Source organism: Cibotium barometz, chromosome 41 (assembly GCF_041138505.1).
Source record: "Cibotium barometz isolate CiBa-2024 chromosome 41, ASM4113850v1, whole genome shotgun sequence".
NCBI lineage: Eukaryota > Viridiplantae > Streptophyta > Polypodiopsida > Cyatheales > Cibotiaceae > Cibotium > Cibotium barometz.
In genome coordinates this window covers 42,053,323-42,073,568 of record NC_141086.1, presented here as the reverse complement: position 1 = coordinate 42,073,568, position 20,246 = coordinate 42,053,323, and the positions used below count along the sequence as shown (strand labels likewise).

Genomic DNA, 20,246 nt, shown 5'->3' with positions numbered 1-20,246 from the left:
ATGTAGGTACATATCCTTAAAGGAGATAGATACATCCATCGATATGGGTCATCTTAATGCTATTGACGGAGTGTGTATGATTGAGGAAAATTTTCCTAAAATAATTCTCACTAGCAAATTGCATCTTGTGGTGCATTTGGTTGACAAAGTGGAACTTTGTGGTGTTGTTCATGTTCGATGGATATTTTTCTTGAAAGGTTCATGAAAACCTTAAAGGACTTTGTGAGACAAAGAGAAAGCCTTGCCAGAAGCAAGCATGGCAAAGGGATGGTTGATGTAAGAGTCTCTTGTGCATACCTCAAAACATCTCTCTCGCATAAATCCTTCCATGCCCCCACGAGTGTGGAGAAGGTGAATACATTCTGCATTCTAAATAGTACTATTATGGAGAAATGGATTGGGAGTTACAAGGATGCAATCAATACATGAGAGGATGAGAGAAGAACTTTGAGAAGAGTAAATAGACGTTTGCCATTCTTGCCTGGCTTAGAACCTCTCCCAAATGTGATCAATATAGAATGGCTTCATAAGGTAATATTTATGGCATTAAAAAACAAAGAGATGATCACAAAAGAAGAGCATGAGTATGCACAAAGATGTGACCCTCAAGTAAGTATATTCTTCATTTCTGTCTCATGCTTTGATTGTTATATACCTTGTTTAATGTACTATACTAGATATCATGCTTTTGTTTAATGTTAGTACAAACTATATAATGCAATATGGTCAGAGGAGGGAAGGCACTTTTGCACGGAGCGTGTGGATTCTAAAAGAAACACATTTAATTGTGGTGTGATGGAAACTTTTAAGCAAAAAAGTCGAGCTAGTGGAAATGATACCATTGTTATAGAGGACCCTCTTGATTATTGTGGAACTATTCAAGATATTCTTGAGGTTGGGTTTAGAGCATTTAGTCTATCCATCTTTGATGTCAAATGATTCAAGGTGATATATAGAGGTGCTCAAGACACCGTGAGTGAAGAAACATCCAAATAGGTTTTTTCAAATTGATTCCACCAAGTTTTGGAATGCTATGCTATTATGCTCCCGACATGTCGTAGTGCTATACACCCTCAAATTTGAAGCCTTCTCAGCCCTTCTTTGCGCATGGTATCCTCAACATAAATTCTGTGGTTAGTTTCTACCCTTGCAAATGAAATAATGGAGTCACGCAATGAAATCTTGGAGGCACCCATCGAATTTGAGTGCTGGGCCAGAGGTCGTTGGCACGTCTGTGATGTGTGCGTTATCACCTTACCCTATATGGGCCACATGCCTTGAAAAGTTGTGATCACCTTCGCCTGCTGTCTGGGCCACCTGCCTTGAAAAGTTCGATCAAAAGCACGCCATCCAGCATGCCAATCCAACGACAAGTGAACTGCTCTGTCTTCCACCACACATGATCGACAACCACACTCCAACTAGATTACTTTTGAAGGCACCTCTAATATCTAGCCCATGATCTATCAGAGTAGGAGATCATTCATCCCTGCGAGGCAATCTGTTCAGTATAGTAGGATATTTCTTCTGATCTGATCAAGCTTAGCTAGGCTTGCTCCGTTCCTTTAAGCGAAGCTCTACAGCAGCCAATTATTATCACCTTCAATGCATTAGCCTCCTGATTGTGTACTTAGTATTCTGCTTTAAAAAATCTGCCTAACCTGCCAAGCTAGCAATATTATCATGGGGAACTACATCTCCTGTGTCTGACTCTGCACCTACGCTGCGACATCAAAAATCGTATCAGTAATCAAAGTGGTGCACTCTGTGAAAGGCCAGGTGCTGGTGTTGGGCGGGGCGCCCATGCAGGTGGCCGAGCTGATGCTGGAGTTCCCCGGCCATTTCGTGGCCGAGTTTGAAAAGGTTTGCCAGTCGGATGGTCAATTAGTAGGAGGCAAGCGCGCCGCCCCCTTGGCTGCAGACCATGAAGCCAAGCCCGGCCGTGTGTACGTCCTCTTCCCCATGCACAGGTTGCACACACGCGTGGCTTCCGAGGAGTTGGGCTCTTTTGCGAAACTTCTTCATTCTACTTGTTCTGCAGCTGCAAAGGCCTCTAAACCTCCGAAGCGTGGCGTGATCACAAGTGCAAAAGTTACCCCCCTCGATCTCCACGCTTCTATTTGTGAGCAAGATCCTCTGCTCTCATCTGAGCATCAGCCGTGTAAGGATGCTGAGGAGAATGGCAGCATAGATAGCACCCCGCAGCTCTTACAGCAAGATGACGCAGAAGCATTAACCTCCCATCAGAAGCAGTACATGCTACTCACGAGATCCAAGTTATGGGCTCCCAAGCTGGAGACCATCAGTGAGAGCTCGCCTCTCACATTTTCAGCCTTCACTGTATGATGAAGAAGAGATAGCTTTCCTGCATGTTCTACAAATTTTTAGCAAGGCCTTCATCCAGTCCTAAGGCCGAAGAGTTCCACCTCGCACATGTACATCGGCTTCAGCCTTCATCGACAATTGGGTGTCTACACACCTTCTTTTACAACAAGAGCGGGCAGCAACGTTGCTCATTCAAATCCTCTTGGTGTCTCCATGTCTTCTACAACCAGGGCGGACAGAAATGTTCCAGCTCTTGGGTTGCGCATCGGCTTCAATCTTCATCTACAATTGGGACGTGTGTCTACACGCCTTCTTCTACAACAGGGCGGACACCGTTGCCCTCTTGGTGTTTACAGGTCTTCTACAACAAGGGCGGACAAATTGTTCATTTAAACCCTTTGTGGGTGTACCACACGACCTCCATATATGTAGCCACGTGGGTGTTTACACAGCCTCTACAGTATGTACCGTGCTCACCTCTGTAAAAACATGTACCAGTTTTTAGGTGATCAAAACCTTGTGAGGTGAGAACTACCTCCCTCCATGTTGTAATGCCAAAGACAATCATAGACCTTTAAAAAATTTGCTTTGTATGGTTGGCTCTCTCTCGCTCGCTCTCTCTCTCTCTCTCCCTCTCTCTCTCTCTCTCTCTCACACACACACACACACACAAATTCTAGTATCTTTAGAGTTTTTAGTCACCTGATGATATAATTACATGATATCAATTAGAAATGTTACTTAGCAATTTATTAACTCTAAATAATGACGTTCTAGTAAGCCACTTAGAAAACTGCCCACGCAATCATATTTACCTTTGGAAATATTATTAGATTTTTCTAACAATTTCCAACCATCACAATTAATTTCAAAATAGGTGGATGTCCTGATAATGGAAGTAGAGGGAGAGATAATGCTTGTACTATTGCTTTGCAACATAGCTATGCATTGTCAAGATGGTGTCTCTAGATGTGTGTGTTTGGGCATGGAGGGAAGGAAGATGTGCATCTACAAGGGAGGCACATGGACTTGCAACACTCCCTCCCTACCTCCCCTCCTCGGAAAAAGAAAAAAAAATCTCCCTTGGTGCCCTAGGTATTTTGAGACTTGCATTGTGTGCATTGCCTTGGTTAGCGAGGCAACAAAAGTAGAGGCTTTGTCATAAGGTACTACCAATGTAGATGACACGTCTACATTATCAATGTTATTCCTTGGTGGAGAGGTTACTCACTTGGATAAAGGGTAAGGTTGTGGGGAGGGTTACCCTTGCCATAGTAAGGCTCAAGCTATATTGTTGGTGTGACGAGATAGAGTATAAGAAGGGACAGTCCAAAGTGGCTGCTATATTGAGATTGAGGTTATGAAGTTAGAGGTGGGACCTTGTTCTTTTTCTAGTGTGAGGAATAGAGGTTTGGTGAAGAAGGGCCTCTGTTAGAGAAGGGATGTTTTTCGGTTTGAGGAGGAGCCTTGTACCTTTTACATGTAGCATCATACAAATCCTTCAATGTTAGATTCTCTCTATCATAAAAATTTATCATCATCTCCGTGTTGTGAGCCTTCAAGGTGATTGGATTACTTCTTAAGCATGGTTGCATTGGTAGGAATAATCCATTCCCATCTTGGAAATAAGACTACTTCAAAGATAAACTCAACCACAAACCACTATAGTTAAGGTGGTTAGTTTGCATATTGAATGTATGCTCAAAGTACCTCATACATGGTAAATTTGTATCCTACATGAAAGGAATTTGCTAAGGATGAGCTTATAGAGTAGGTTTACCTACTTACACCCATAGTTTGAAGGTTATGAGATCATGTTCATGCCATGGATAAAGTTGGGCTTCAAGTGCATTAATGGCACGAAAGAGCCAAAAAGCTGCTTTATTATTTTTCTCTTAGTGTGATAGGCTCTATGATTGTGCATATATAGGATGCACACATGCCTAAGGAGGCTGGGGACACCTTGGCGTTGAACAAAAAGCCAAGCTGAGTATAGCACAAGAAGCTGGTGTGGAATGGCCAACTCCCATTTCTGTTAGAGAGGTTCCTGGATTTGTGGGACTTGCAGGTTTTTATCGAATCTTCATTTTTGGATTTTCTCATAAAGCAAGTCCTGTGATGACAGACCTTTTGAAGAAGGATAGAATATTCATATAGACTATACAATGTGAGTAGAGTTTTCAAATTTTGAAGCATGCATTGACTATAGCCCATGTGCTTAAATTACCTCAACTTGGAAAAACCTTCTTGGTTGTAACAGATGCTAGTATTATAGCGCTTGGTGGGGTTTTGATGCAAGATGGGCATCCAGTTGCATTTGAGTCATGTAAGCTGAAACCTCATGAGAGGAATTATTCACCATATAATTTGGAATTATTGGCTGTTGTGCATGCATTGCGTGTATGGAGACATTATCTCCTTGGAGTTAAGTTTCAGTTGCAAACTGATCAATCTGCTTTGAGGCATTTGTTGCCAAGAAGAATTGAATGCTAAGCAAAGAAGGTGGATAGAATTTTTGCAAGAATATGATTTTGAAATCATTGATAGACCAAGACGAGAAAATAAAGTGGCCGATGCATTGAGCAGAAAACCTGAAGTTCCTTAGTGAGTGCAATCACTGTTGTATATAATAGTTTGGGAGAACAGGTAAAGAGTGAGATTCCAAAAGATTATTTCTTCAAAACAGCTTTTGCAAGTTTGACAAAGAAATATAGGTCACAAGAGGAAATAGATGTTTTTGCAAAGTATGAAGTAATTGATGGAATATTATATTATAAGAAAAGGTTATGCATACCTGATGTTGTGGAGATCAAGAGCAAGTTGATGCATGACCTTCATGATATTTCCATAGCAGGACATCTAGGATATTAGAAGACATACAATAAGGCTAGAAAGAGTTTTTTATGGCCAGGAATGTAAGCTTATGCAAGAGATTATGTGGCAAAATGTCCAAAATGCCAACAGGTAAAAGCTGAGCATGTAAAGAAACCAGGTTCTATGTTACCATTGGATGTACCAGAGATGAAATTGCAATGTATATCAATGGACTTTATTACTAGTCTACCAAGGACTAAAGGAGGTTATGACAGCATTTTTGTGGTGGTAGATAGGCTTACAAAAGCCGCTCATTTATTGCCTATTAAGAGTTCATATATAGCTATGGATGTGGCAAATATATTTGTGAAGAATATCTTCAAGCTACATGGTATGCCTAAAAGTATAGTATCAGATCGAGATTCTCGATTCACTTCAAATTTTTGGTAGGCATTCTTTAAAGCTCTTGGGACATCACTTGATATGAGTACTGCATATCATCCTCAAAGTGATGGGCAAACAGAAAGAGTCAACCAAATCTTGGAGGATATGTTAAGAATGTATTACATGGATAAACTTGGAAAGTGGGATGAATACTTACATATGGTAGAATTTGCATACAACAGTAGTCCGCAGTCTACTATTGGAATGTCTCCATTTCAAAGCATTATATGGGTAAGATTGTATGTCACCTGTATTATGGTATGATCCTCATTTTGGAAGGTTGAGATAAGTAAACATATGCTTGATGAAATGGAGATGCATACAAGAGACATAAGGGAATGCATAAGAATTGCTCAAAGTCATCAAAAGAGTTATGCAGACAAGAGAACAAAGACAAGAGAATTCAATGAAGGTGAAATGGTATTATTAAAGGTGAAACCAAAGAAGAGTTCTTTAAGACTTGGGAAGTTTAAGAAATGGGCACCTAGATATGAAGGACCTTTTAAGATACTTAAGAGGATTGGAACATAAGCTTATCTCCTACAACTTCCAGAAGGAGTAAAAGCACATAATGTATTTCACATTAGCTTATTGAACAACTACGTGGCTGATCCAAATCACTTATTGGGTGAGAGTACTACAAGAGTGGAGGAAGTGGGCAATTTTGAGATAGAACCAGAGGTAATTTTGGATCGTAAGATTAAGAAGTTTAGACATCGGGACGTAGTCGATCTCCTAATAAAATGGAAGACATATCGAGTTGAAGATGCCACTTGGTTATCCGAGGATCATATGAGGACTCACTATCCTCAGTTCATGCGCTGAGGACAATGCTCTTTTTTTAACCCGAGGAGACTGTAACGTACTCATATGTACCTAATTTTAGATCCTTTTGATTTGGTGAATTTTAGCATATTTATTCAATGTTGAATAGTAGGAATTACTGAGATGAAATAAAAGATTAAGTTTGGTCACAAATTTAGTAATTTAGATATGTCAATTTAGGGTCAATTTTGGGACTTTTTATGCATGTTTTGGGGTGTCATTTGTATGTGATTTCTATTCTATACTTAACCATGTTAGATAATGTACAAGAGGGCCCTAGTGAGTGGTTTAGTGTAAAGGAAACTCATATGGGGGTTTATATAATAAATATAACCGCATCGAGTGTCCCCGAAACAGGGCCTGGATATCAATTTGACCCTTAATCTTCAGTAATGGCCTCACATGAGCCAGTAGATAACTTTATTTGTCAGAGGGAAAAATTAAAGAGGGTTAGTTCATCATCACACGACGAATAAGATCCGAGTTCTGATAATTGGGAGATTCCACATGGGGTGGCCGGTATTCGCGAAACGAATTTGACACGACTTTCGAGTGTTTGGTTCGAACGCATGTTTTTAGAGAAGTTTTTCCATCTTTGATGATTTCGTGCATGATAATCTACTGCTTCTCGTGGGCTGTTTTTTTTGGAGGCTTCTTCCTGAGCCTTGAGGATTTTCTGTGCAGGATAGAGAGAGAGATTTTGAGATTCGGGCGGACCGTCTTTAGACAGAGAGGAAAGAGATTGTGATTTATGCCCTTTGGGAGCCATTTGGTAGAACCCAGAGTGGACGATATTTACTAGAGGTATACCCGAGATTGCCACGATGTCCAGAGTGGTGGTTGGGTGGACGGGCATCGGAGAAAGGCCCTATTGGCTAGATGTTTTGTTGGTGATTCTCTCTATGATTTTTCTTAGATTTTTGTATTGACGAATATTACTGTTACTTTGGATTTTACAAATGAATATGATTTGTTCAAAAACTCTTCAATTTTTTGAAGTATGAGTGATTTTGTTTTCTGTAAGATTTGTTACATTTTGTGTTAGAATATAGAACAAAATTTGGCTACGTTTCACATGGTCATTTGTTGCCCAAATTTAATACAAAGGTGGCATGTTGATGCCCACAAGAGATGGCAAAAACATCTCTAATTTTTATGTGAAGCCTAACCTTGTGCTTCAACCTTAATCCCATGTTGGCTATGAAGCTCTAAAAGGTTATATGGGCTATGGAGACTCGTGCAAGCATGTAGTGGCTATGGTGTTGACTTATGGAAGGCTTTTTTGTCTATGTCAATATGCAAGGTTATATAGCTACAGAGACCTCTTTGATAATGTCTCCTCTTTGATTCAAAGATTATAGGTGACAAAGAGAAAGTAAAAAAAGAAGAAAGGAAAAGAAAGAGAAAAAGCAAAAACTACCTCAAGAAAGAAAGTAGAGAGAAGATGAGAGGCATATTTAAACACGGTATAGAGAGGAGAGAGAAACAAATAGAGAGCAAAAAATGCCAGAAAAGGAAAGGAAAAAATGTTGCTTAGATTCTTTTCATATGAGGCTCTATGGGACTTTCACTCCAAATGATGTGGGTGCACTTGTCTTGCCATCCTTACAATGCAAGAGTTTTCTTGACAACTAGCTTCATTGTTAACTTGTAGTCATATTGAAGGAGGTGGCTAAGATCTCCTCTTTGATTCCACGGTTGCATGTGAACAATCCTTACCCACCACACTGTGAGATGCAAAGCCTGTATATGGAATTTCTTTCACTAGCTGGCTTTCTTGCAATGCAACACTTGCAGCACGCTAAACCGGTGACAACCCTTGTTGTTGCAATCTTTACGGCTCAAATTTGAGGGGTGAAGCCTCAGCATCTCTTCGACATGGCATTTAACCCCACATCAAAGCGGGATCCTTCATTAACCTGGCTTTCTCATAGCTTCATGCAAGGGCCTTGGGTGTTCACGTGGTTCACACGAAAAGAGGCGAGCACTCCACAATGGTGTCCATGACCTGCAGGGCCTCAACATGTAGTGCAGTTGTGGTTATTGGAGCAGCTTCCTCCTCTAGTAGCTCCTCGACATCTGGGAAAGAGTGACGTCCTTTGGCGATGCTTTGTACTAGCGTGTGCCCTTTCTCTGCCTGCTCATACTGGTGGTCGGAGAGAGGAATCACCTTGCTACGGCGGTGACCTGGTCCTCGACTACTAGTGGCAGAAGTCGCGGAGGCTGCTGCTGACGTGAAAGCCAGCATGGTCGAAATGTGCTCCATCTCCTGTGTGGACAGGCGGGTGTTGAGCCTGTGCATGGGCAGGAGGACGTAGACATGGCAGGCACGTGTGTCGTGGTCTGCGGGCAAGGGGGTGACGCGCTTCACAGCTGAAATATGCTCATCATACTCCGCTACGAAGTGGTTGGGGAACTCCAGCATCAGCTCGGCCACCTTCATTGGCTCCTCCAGCTCGCACGTGCGATCGTCGAGTGCATGCACGGTTCTGATGAATGATCTGCTGCTGCTGCTACCGTGAGCGACCGAGGCGGGTGCAAGGTAGATGCACGAGAGATGATTGCCCATATTGGAGGCGGTTGCAACAGACCGGAAGATGAGCGTTGAGGTGGTTATACTTAAATGAGAGACTAGGGCAGTTGAAGACAGGTGAGAAGAATATATATATATTGAGGTGCTCAAGCACACTAGCTAGGGAGGGTGGACGTGTTAAGGAAGGGCAGAGGGTAAGGTCGGCCAGGAATTGCAAGAGGGGCTTATAGCGCACGAAGCGTGAGCAAGATATATAGGCCGGTGTTGTCGATCGGTTAAATGATAGAGTGCGTACTGCCGACAACCACCAAATGCAAAAGTAGAGAGGTCCGAACTACAATCCACAGCGACTACTGTTCCAGCTGCAAGCCACCAGCTGTGTTGCCACGTCAGCTGCTGATGGAACCATCTCCTCAAAGATTCCAGCTAGCCAAGCCCTTGTACACAACGCATTCACAATGCCTAGTAGTACCACTACTGATCCCTACTTCTACGGCAAGCCTTTATCAAGAGCCGTAGAGGAGTGCAATGAGAGAAGGTAGGTTGGGGGACAAATATATTTGTGCACAAGGTGGAGCTCATGATCAGTGGGGCAAAACCTCCAGGCTCCACTTTTACCTACTCTCGAGAGACAACCTCACATGGCTTCGAGACATAAAAGACACAATGCGGACATATAGCTTGAGCGTCTTTAGCAAGCAAACACGACATGATCGAGAGAGCACATGTAACTGCATATTAAATATGGGATTAAGAAAAGAAACAAAAGGAAAAGGGAAACACTCAACTATAGAGACCTTAAGATTAACAGAAGCAAAACAAAAGAAACATTGAAGAGGAACGTCCAAAATACAAGGCCACCTTAACATTGGAGACAATATATACATATAATTATAAACTTTAAAGAGAAAGAACAAACTATCTACCTTTACAATCTCAACTCAACTCTAATAAGAGTTAAGGATGAAATGTTATCATCGTTGGCCAAATGCGAGGTTAGTTTTACCATTGGCCTACATTCTACTCAAATCAAAACACATTTGAACATAAAGTGCCCACGCCCCCCAAAAAAAGAATCACCCAAACAAAAAGTGAGAGTTATATGCATTAGTAGGGGGTTTTTGGACTCAAAAAGGGACCCTCTAAGGGCTTCATGTCTCTTCCTTAAATCAAGGAAAAGCTCATAAGAAAATGTTAAACATTCTCACACACACACTCTCTCTCTCTTCTTTTAGAATCTTAAAGATCACATTTGGGAGAAAATTAGTCAAATAGATTAAGCCATTTCTTTATTTTGATAATGTCCATTTACAACAACAGTACCCAAACCTTAGAATTTGAAAATCTCAAAAAGTGCTTGTTTATTTTAGTAAAAAGTATAGGGCTCAAATGGTGTGACTCCTCAAAAAGCTTGTGTGCTTTCACATATCTTAGGATTATACACTTCAAAAATATTTGAAAGATATCAAATTGGAGGAAAGAAAGCATAGATTCTATATCTTTCGGATATTGAAGGATAGTAAGGCATAGCTCAAAGGAGGCATGTTTCATGTAATTGTTTATTTAAGCAAAGGAATGTGCAATGTGTCTCCACCATACCTTATGTATGGTCTTTTGTTTTGTAAAGTACACATACACTGTACTAGAAAACAAGGTTTGAAATGCAATTTTATATGCTTCTGGAAACACACACATAAGCTTTTGTTTGAAATCTTAACACGTATCAGATTTTGTGTGAAATTTTAATGCTAATAAGCTTTTAAACGATGAAATCTTGATTAGGACACTAGGTCATGCGCTAGAGTCCACCCTCCACCACTTTGAGTCATGGTGTCTACCAAGATAGAGAAAGCACTAAAATACATGTAACTTCAATTTAAAGCATTAGCAAGATTCCAATCATTGTCCAATGTCCTTCCATAATATTCTAGATTCTGTGATCCCAAGGGGCCTAGAATGAAGAGGGTGATGATTATTCTTCCAATCATGTTGGACTTCTTTAGCTTTACTTAAACCCTTATACTAAGGTGATTTTTGGAAAAAGGAAGCCCAAATTTAATATAAAGGTTGTTATAACAACTTGAAAGTTATAACAAAATATATATAACAACTTGAAAGTTATAAACTTACAGTTTCTTTTCCAAGTGTCAGGCAAAATTTTGTAAAGGTATTTTGAGTCCGTGTACATATGGGATGCATGGTGTGCAATAAAACTTTGCCCTGAATGCCTTGGCAAATGTTAAGACTGAATGGCTTTGGAGTGAGTTAGTGCATGCATTTTTCTTTGGAGCAGCTACTGGAGACTTGAAGTTTTTATTGTATGAGCTTTTTATTTGTCAAGAAGGTGTTTTGGATGTGTGCAAGTAAGAGGTGGAAGAGCATGAGGGTGTCAATAATAGGGTTTTGATGAGCTCATGGTGGAAATAGATGTAGATATGCTGGTTATGTGGAGAGAGCCCAATTCAGACTGTAAGAGGTGTTTTGGATGTGTGCAAGTAAGAGGTGGAAGAGCATGAAGGTGTCAAAAATAGGGTTTTGATGAGCTCATGGTGGAAATAGATGTAGATATGCTGGTTATGTGGAGAGAGCCCAATTCAGACTATAAGAGGTGTTTTGGATGTGTGCAAGTAAGAGGTGGAAGAGCATGAGGGTGTCAATAATAGGGTTTTGATGAGCTCATGGTGGAAATAGATGTAGATATGCTGGTTATGTGGAGAGAGCCCAATTCAGACTGTAAATATTGAAGTCTACAAGGGACGCCAGCAAAATATTAATTGCTCTTATGCTTGAGTTTGGAGGGTCTTGCAGGTTTGGAATGGCCGTGTCTTGGTAATGATGATGCTGATGATTCTGGCCGTAGGCAGCTCTTGTGGTTTTGGAAGGTTATGGGCGCGGCATGTTCACCCGGAAAGCAAGGTAATAAAGAAGATAAATGTGGCCATTCTTGAGGCTTTGAAGCTTTAAGAAATAAATAAAAAATATATAATACACGTGGCTACCTTATAAAGAGCCACATGGAAGTCTTTATGGCTGCCAGCTTGTCCGCCAACGCGAGCTCCACAAGGTTAGCGAAAGGAAGAAGAAGCGGTGGCCACTGGTGAGAAGAGACTTTGAAAGAGAGCAGTTGGCGAGGAGGTGTGAAGAGAGGACGCAGCCGCCTTGTGAAAAAGAAGAGCCTAGCTGGTGATATAGCGGGGACAAGTAGGTAGCGAGGACAAGCAGGTGCTAGCGAGGGACCACCTTGTAGAGGAGCTGCAGCGAGAAGGCGCAGCTGGGGTCAAGGGCGCAGGAGAGCGCTGAAGTGGCTCGAGGAGAGGTGGTGAAGGGAAAGTGGCTCGAGGAGAGGTGGTGAAGGGAAAGTGGCCGCCTGTGTGGTTGGTGTCCTGAAGCAGTCGTTGATGGTTTTACAGGCACTGGGGAGCATGGAGTGGAGCCGCCAAGGGTACGAGGAGAGTGTGGGTGAGCTGCAGGTCGCAGGTGAGTTAGCCGCCCTGGAGGGCCGGGTAGAAGTGATCGCGCTGCAGTAGAGAGAGGATTCGTGGAAAGCAACTTGGCGGAGAGCACCGAAGAGTTGCACACCAAGCTATGGAGAACGTCGTGGTGGACATCTTGGGGACAGAGGAACAGTAGAGAGAGGCTCGTGGAGAGCATTGAAGCATTGGGAAGCTTGTGAGTAGAGCTTTCGTGTGAGGAGCCACTGCCATAGCTCGAGGAGAGTGTGGGTTGGGTGTCCAAGAGACACAAGCTCCTATACAGAGCGAGCGGACCAAGCTCATGCAAACACAGCTCGTGAAGGACCCAGAGGAGGAGTAAACCAGGCTCGTGGAGAGCACGAGGGGAGCCAGGAGCGAAGGTTTTGACGCCGGCTATGAAGAAGAAAGTTTTTCTTTGGAAATTTGTGCAAATAAAAGTCTTGGCCTGCCATCTGATTAAGGACATGTGTGTTGGGATTTGTCTCTGAAGAGGGCCTTGTAACCAGTGTTATGCAAGAAGTTTTAAGTAACTTTTCTTTCCACTGTACAAGGTTTGGATGTGTGCATATGGTGTTAAGAGAGCGGGGAAATGGTTCTTAGTGTAAGCGTTGTGAGAAATGGGTATGTGGGCAACGAAATAAAGAATAGCCAGTCGTAGTGAGCTGAGTGAGTTGAGAAAGAAAGGGAATCTAAGGGTTCTGAATTGAAGGTGCTGGTGTATATTCTGGCTTGAATCCGTGTGGTGTTTAGAGTGATTTCTGTTTCCAGCATCGTGCTGGTGGTGCCCCTTATGTTTATTGTGTCTTCCAAGGCTGCTGGGTAGGTAGCTGTAGAGGCATTTCTTTTTTTCCAGCCTCCCGACAGTCTTTCTGGCGCCCCCACTGAGGATAGCTCTGCTATTTTCTTCAGTTTACAAGGGTGTAGACCCTAGGAGTTGAGGGTTTCAGGGAAGGTGTTTTCTTGGGTTTCGAGGTGAAGTTTGGGGGTTAAAATGATGCCTTATCTAGAGTTTTATGGTAGTACTAATGAGGATGTGGCAGATTTTCTAGAAAGGATGGAGGTTGCATGCATAAGCAACCACATTAATGAGTCGGTACAGGCGTTGCGGCTACTGAGCATCTGTTTGAAAGGGGATGCAAGGACCTGGTACAAAGCTTATGAGGAGTCATTGAGGGTTGCTGTTCCACGTATCGATATGACTAAGAATGGATTAAAGACAGCACTTAGCAACAGGTTCAAGAAGGTAGAAGACCCCGACAAGGTTTGGCAGCATGAGGTGCAAGCTCTAGCACAAGTTGACTTGGAATCAATTGATAATTATGTGAAGAAATTCTCTTTGCTATGGGAGACTTTATGCAGGGCTTTAGGGGAAGACCAAGTACCTCCTGACATGATGAAGAAAAACAAGTTTGTAGCCGGGCTTAAGAGGAGTATTTGCTGGAAAGTGGAATTGAAGAAGCCCAGGTCTTATGACGATGCGGTGGAAATTGCCAAATCAAAGGATTGGAAGTTGCAACAGATGAATCAGCTGGGGATGATTCCAGTTGTAGCACAGCCGGAGATTCGTAGAGTGGAGGCTACACCCATGAATGCAGTGATTGAGAGGATGAAGCCCACTGAAGCCCAAGCTATGTAGATGGTGCCACAAGCTAGTCAAGGAGTACCTATGGTTCCGGTAGGTTCTGATGAGGGATTGCGACAGGATATGAAACAGATGGTTCATCTTATGAAGAATTTGAGCTTAAATTTAATGGGAAGTACAGGTGGTGGACGTGGTAGAGGCAGAGGCAATAATCATGAAGGGGGAGATGGACAAGCAGGATATGGACGTGGTCGCGGTAGGGGCCGTCGTTTCATCCCTACATGCTAGAACTGTGGTGAGCTTGGTCATCTAAGTACAGATTGTGATAAGCCTCAGCGAATGGGTGGTGATATGTACCCACTACCTTCACAGTTACCTGACACGTCAAATGATTATGGTATTGATATCAGGGATCAAGCAGGCCCTAGTGGAATCACAGCTGAGGAGAAGGGGAAGGCAAAGGTCGTGAATGTTGTTACTCTGGAGAATGTTCAGGTGAGAGAAGAAGGGGATGTGATGCCCATTGGCAAGCGCACAACGGATGAAAGAGAAGGAAAAGGGGTGGCTGGACCCAGCCGTAAGAAGGGGAAGTAGGAGGAAGGAGAAGATGTGAAAGCTAAAAGAAAACAGAAGGCTCGTAGAAGGTTCCAGGTGTCAGACTTCCCACTGGGGGATGGGCAAACCAGCTATGACTTGAAATCTGATTTGGTGAACAAGAAGGCCAACATCACCTTTGGGCAGTTAGTGGAGATGGTGCCAAAATTGAGAAGGCAATGGAAGGGACTTTTGAATCCAATGGAAAAGGAGTCAGAGAAGAGGTCAGTCAAAGTACTATCTTTAGAAGAGCTTCCAGATATTTGCCCTATTGTGGAGGTGTGGAGTAAAGGTAGGAACCTTGGTCAGGCCTATAGAGATGGAGGAGCTCAAATCTGTGTGATTACCCAATCATGTGTAGAGCAGTCAGGCTTGAGGGTGTCTGGGGTTTCTGGTTTCAGGATGGCTAATCATCAAAAGGTAAAATGTCTTGGTATGGTAAAGGAATTGGAAATTGAAGCTTTTAATGTCAAAGCTACTGTAGATTTTCATGTGATGCCTGCGGTCTTGGTGCTTTTCCAATTATTCTTGGACGACCCTGGTTGCGAGTGGTGGGTGCAGTACAAGACTGGAGGTATGGGACCATTTCTTTGCATAATAAGTGGGGTAATAAAAAATCTTTTGAGATGCATAGTAGGAGATCTTTGAATGATGTGTGGGAGAGGCCACAGGATTCGAGTGAAGAGGAAACTACCACCAGTACTTCTGAATCAGAGATGGATTCATGGACTACTGCTTCTAGTGAAGAAGAGGCAGATGTGGCTTTCCTAATATCAGAGCAACAAGGTAATGAAGATAAAGAAGTGCATGAAGTGGGTGCTGAGGGAGAAGACACTTTGGGGTCGTATGAAGTGATCGAGGAATTACTGCAGCCAAAGATAGAAGTGAAGAAGAAGCAGGAGCTGATTGAAGGAATGCTGAGTCCGGATCTCTCGAGTGGAGAAAAAGTTAGGTATGTTAATATGCTGTCTCATTTTCCAGAATTGTTTATCACCTCTTATAAGGAGATTCGGGGATTTAAAGGGCCAGACTTGAGGATTGAATTGAAAGAAGGTGTAAAAACTGTTAGGCAGAAGCTTCGCAGGATGGGACGAGAACAAATACAGGCCCTGAGAGAGGAAGTTGATAAGCTGTTGAGTGCAGGTTTCATTACACAAGTGGACACAGCTGAGTGGGTAAGTCCTACAGTGGTGAGTCCAAAGAAGGATGGCAGATGGCGTATATGTGTGGATTTCAAGCCTTTGAATGTTGCTACAAAGAAGGATTCTTACCCCCTACCTTTTCTGGATGAGATCTTGGATACTGTAGCTGGATATGAAAGGTATAGTGTTTGTGATGGGTTTTCAGGTTATTTCCAGTTAAAGATTGCAGAAGAAGATCAGCGCAAGACAACTTTCATTACACCGTGGGGGTGTTTCTGCTACAAAGTTCTTCCTTTTGGATTGATGAATGGGCCAGCCTACTATCAGAAAAGGGAAAATTGGGTATTATCTCCTTTTTTGAACAAGTTTGTCAAGGATTTTATTGATGATTTTTGTATATACAGCTCCAGGAGGCAAAGGAGTGGAGCTATCTACCACTAGCATAGCTTGGAGTCTCCAACAAGATCACCATGACGTGTTGAGGTAAGCATTATCCATTGCATTGGGAGAGGGACGTTGTAGCATTTAGATTAACATGTACCCTTGGGTTAAGTGGTATTGTTGGGACAATAATTTCCACATTCCTATTTCAATCTTCACCTGATAATACTTCTCCTAGGTTCCCCTCTTGTAACAACATGCCTCTCATGTACTCTTGGAACTTTCGGGTTCTTAACATTACATAGATACCTCAGTCTTGGTGCAAGTCTTCTCCCAATTTTCTCTTGACAGATCCTCGTTACTTGAGAGAGGTGTTGTAAAAGCATTTAAGTCCTCCCATGTCTCCTTTGGAATAGAATTTAGAGGTGGCATACCCTTAATGTCTCTAGCATTGCCGTATGTGACCATATGTTCTTCATGCCTCAATCCACTACATGACTGGAAGAACCTACCCCATGCATTGTTGTATATCGAAGGCTTTATCTCTTTTTTTCCCCTTTTTTCTCACAACCTTATCTACATCTTATTCTATTCTCTATCAATCACATAGCTTCAAACAATCATATCAAGGCAAAAGAGACTTGTAAGAAAGTGCTAGGGAGTGCAACTAGAGTAGAAAAAGACCGATGTATCCCCAACAACGCCAGAAATGTTACATGCTACACTCATGAGAGCCCACTGAGGTAGGGGTGGCGGAACTGTAAGATGTGTAATGCTCCCTTGAATCAATAGCTTCAGGACTTGTAAGACTAGAACTTTGATTCTCCACCCAACCATATCCTAAATGGACCTCCTAAATGGACCCTAAACACATGGTTATATAGGCCCAGGTGATGAATGACCTTCCAACTTCAGCCCCTTGACCTTTCAATGGATAGGCATGGCCCTGGGCCACTATCCAATTCCTCCTCAACTCCTCCTAGAAGGGGGTGCCTACTTCTATGGCCTTTGGGCTTACCTTATGCACATCCCTTTTACGTTGACCTTAATGCCTATTAACCATTGCTTTAGGAATTTCTAATTTGAAATCCCTTGGACCTTATTTACATGCAAACCTTTTACATATAAATAATCTTTTCTAGTCTTACCTTATAGTGTTTCCTATCAATCTCATAACATTTCATCCCCCTTGAAAGAAATGTTTTCGTCCTTGAAAACAAACGTAGGAAAACTTTTCTGAGTGTAACCACTCAATAAGGAATAAGTTCTCTTTTATATAAGTATTTCAAGTATAGAAACTTTTCCTTTAGTATAGGACTATTACTTCCTCTTTCATGTGTTCTTAAACTCCCGTATCTTTATTAAAAAAACCACCTATTATCCATGTAAGTGTCATTACACCATACAGATCTGACACGGTGTTGAACTTTATGTTATCCTTACAATAATGAGGTTGGCTTTAACATCTTCGTCTAAGATGAATATTTTGTTCTAGTTGATGCTAAACATGAGGACAAACCGATATGATTATGTCCACCAATTTTGCATATATCCTTGATCAGAGGCTTGTATGCAGTTAATGACTTTTCATTGCTCTTTTTGACTTCTCAAGTGTCATGATCACTCAGAAGATTTACCTGGTTACCATCAACCCTTTTCCTAGTGCACACTTGTATACATTAACTAGAACCAATCTTACAGATAACCTCCTTTCCGCGAGACACAATTCCCAAATAAGATTTTCCTATTACCTTTTAGTACCTTGGTACTAGTTGATCGACCTTGCATACCATAAGCAATGAAGAGTAAAGTAACCATTTGATCCCTTGGTCAATTCCTTTTACTTCTTGACTATCGACTCAATCAAGAAACTCTTTTGGATGAGATAACCTCAACCTTGCTCCTTTCAATTACTTGTACGTTGGCATAGCACACATTATTAGGCATCCCATTCCACCTAGTTGCTTCCAAGAACCTTGAGTAACCGATCATTAACACTAGACCCTACCTTTTTAAAAGTTTGGACATCATTGAATTTGGATCTAGGTAATAACTTCTTTTTCGTTATACTTCAATAAGTGAAACAATGTCCACATATACATTTCTTTTTATTGGTAGACCCTTTTCAAGTAACTTATTTGCTTGATGCATATATAGAAGGTTCCTTGTACCATGTCTACTACCATTATGGAATCCATAACCACTTGTAATAATGCCCCTATTTAATATGGTTAACTTTTCTTTTCACAAATGACTACATGTAACTACTTTCTTTTACAATCACATGCTCCTACCTTTATGATGTGGCCGAAACAAACATCACTTTATTATATCACCACCATGAGAATTTATAGTCTTTCCTCTTTTTCAAGGATTCATATAAGAAAGAGTAATGTGAAAGCTTTTCAAAAGAGAAAGAGTCTAGATCTTATTGCAAAAAAGAACCTTTGGATTTAGCTGCAAGGTTGAAGTTCCAAAAGTGGATGAAAAAGAAGCATTATCGGGCTAACCGCAGTGAGATCCTTCAAAGAAGACCCACGGATGTGGGATGGCTAAGATATTTTGGAGCCACTGAAAATCACGAGGAATTCTCTAAGAATTGGGAAGAAGATTTATGCTACTAACACAAATGCCTCAAGATCTAAAAGTGAGCTAAGAAAGCCCCACGGTCACAAGATTGGAGAGTAGGAAATGAATCGAAGCATTGGCTGAATCAGAATGGGAAGCAGAAAGGGTATTAGTAGGAAAAGAGGCAAATGGGGAGGATTATAACTTGAAAGGTTGCTAGCCATTTCAAAACCTTTGATGTCTGGTTCACTGAGTGAATAAACAAGAGTTTCATGATGGACCTACATGTACAACACTCGAAGGGTGAATAAACAAGAGTTTTAGGATGGCCCTATAGAGGTCAAGGAGGAGATATTGTAGAGCCTGGTGAGGACCCCAAACCAGTCCTCGTTTGCCATGGACCTAACCCCCCAAGAAGAGGAGGAATTGATAACTCTTCTAAAATAATTCAAGAGCTCTTTTGCTAAGAGTTATACGGACATGAGGGGAGTGGCACACGAGAAGTGGTGCAACACACCATCCCTATCATGGAAGATTCAAGTCCAATAAAGTAGCATCCTTACCAAATGAATCCGAAATACTCAACAATTGTAAATGAGAAAATTGAAAACATAATTGTTGCTAAAGATTACATTTATGAGATTGAGCACATGGATTGGGTATCACTACTGGTGATTGTACCCAAGGAAATCGAAAACTTTGCATGTGTGTCAATTTGAAGAAAGTGAATGTGGCAACCTATAGAGATCATTAACATTACCATACATGGAGCACGTATTGGAATAAAACGTACAAAGTCATGCCATTTAAACTGATCAATGCTCTCACAACATTCTAGAGGTTAATGACTATAATTTTCAAGGGTTACCTACAAAAGTGGCTAGAAGTGATCGTTGATAACCTCTGTGTGTATTTGCAATGGATGGAGAAATTATCTTTAATAACAAAAGTATTTAAAAGGAGTTGACTATATCGTATATACTTAAACCCTTTGAAATTCCAATTTTGGGTAAGAAATGGAGTGATATTAGGACATATGGTATCCAAGAATAGGATTTCCATAGATGACAATAAGGTAAAACTCATATTAGAGTTGTCACCGCCCATCCACAAGAGAGTACAACTAATTATGGGTCACATAGGCTATTATCGGAGCTTCATTGTGTTCTATGCTAATATTGCTAAGGCCATTGTATAACTTTTGATTGTCTTTGAATGGACTCAAGAGTGTTAGTAGGCTTACAATGAATTGAGGACGGCATTACGAAGTGTACCTATCTTACATATCAATGCATCAAACTTTGCAACAATTGGGTGTGTTCTGGTGGCAAAGCTAGGAGAGAGCATAAAGTGGATTACCCAAATACTTTGTGAGGCCACAACTTAATGAAATTGAGCACAACTGAGAGGTAAACATTAGCCATGGTGTATGCAATAAAAATGTATAAACCCTACCTATTAGCTAATAAGTTCATCTTCTTTGTGGATCATCAAGCTTTGTTGTATCTTGTCAACAAGCCTTGCATTATATATGCAGAAAATTACTCATGTTGGATGTTGCTATT

At 41.6% G+C, this 20,246-nt stretch overlaps 1 protein-coding gene across 1 annotated transcript; it reads left to right on the top strand.

Annotated features, from left to right (window-relative positions):
• The first annotated feature begins 1,803 nt into the window (after positions 1–1,803).
• On the top strand, positions 1,804–2,346 carry LOC147614959 (uncharacterized). Its single transcript, XM_086780009.1, has one exon. The coding sequence runs from the start codon at positions 1,804–1,806 to the stop codon at positions 2,344–2,346; it is 543 nt and encodes a 180-aa protein (XP_086636135.1).
• Positions 2,347–20,246: the final 17,900 nt, after the last annotated feature.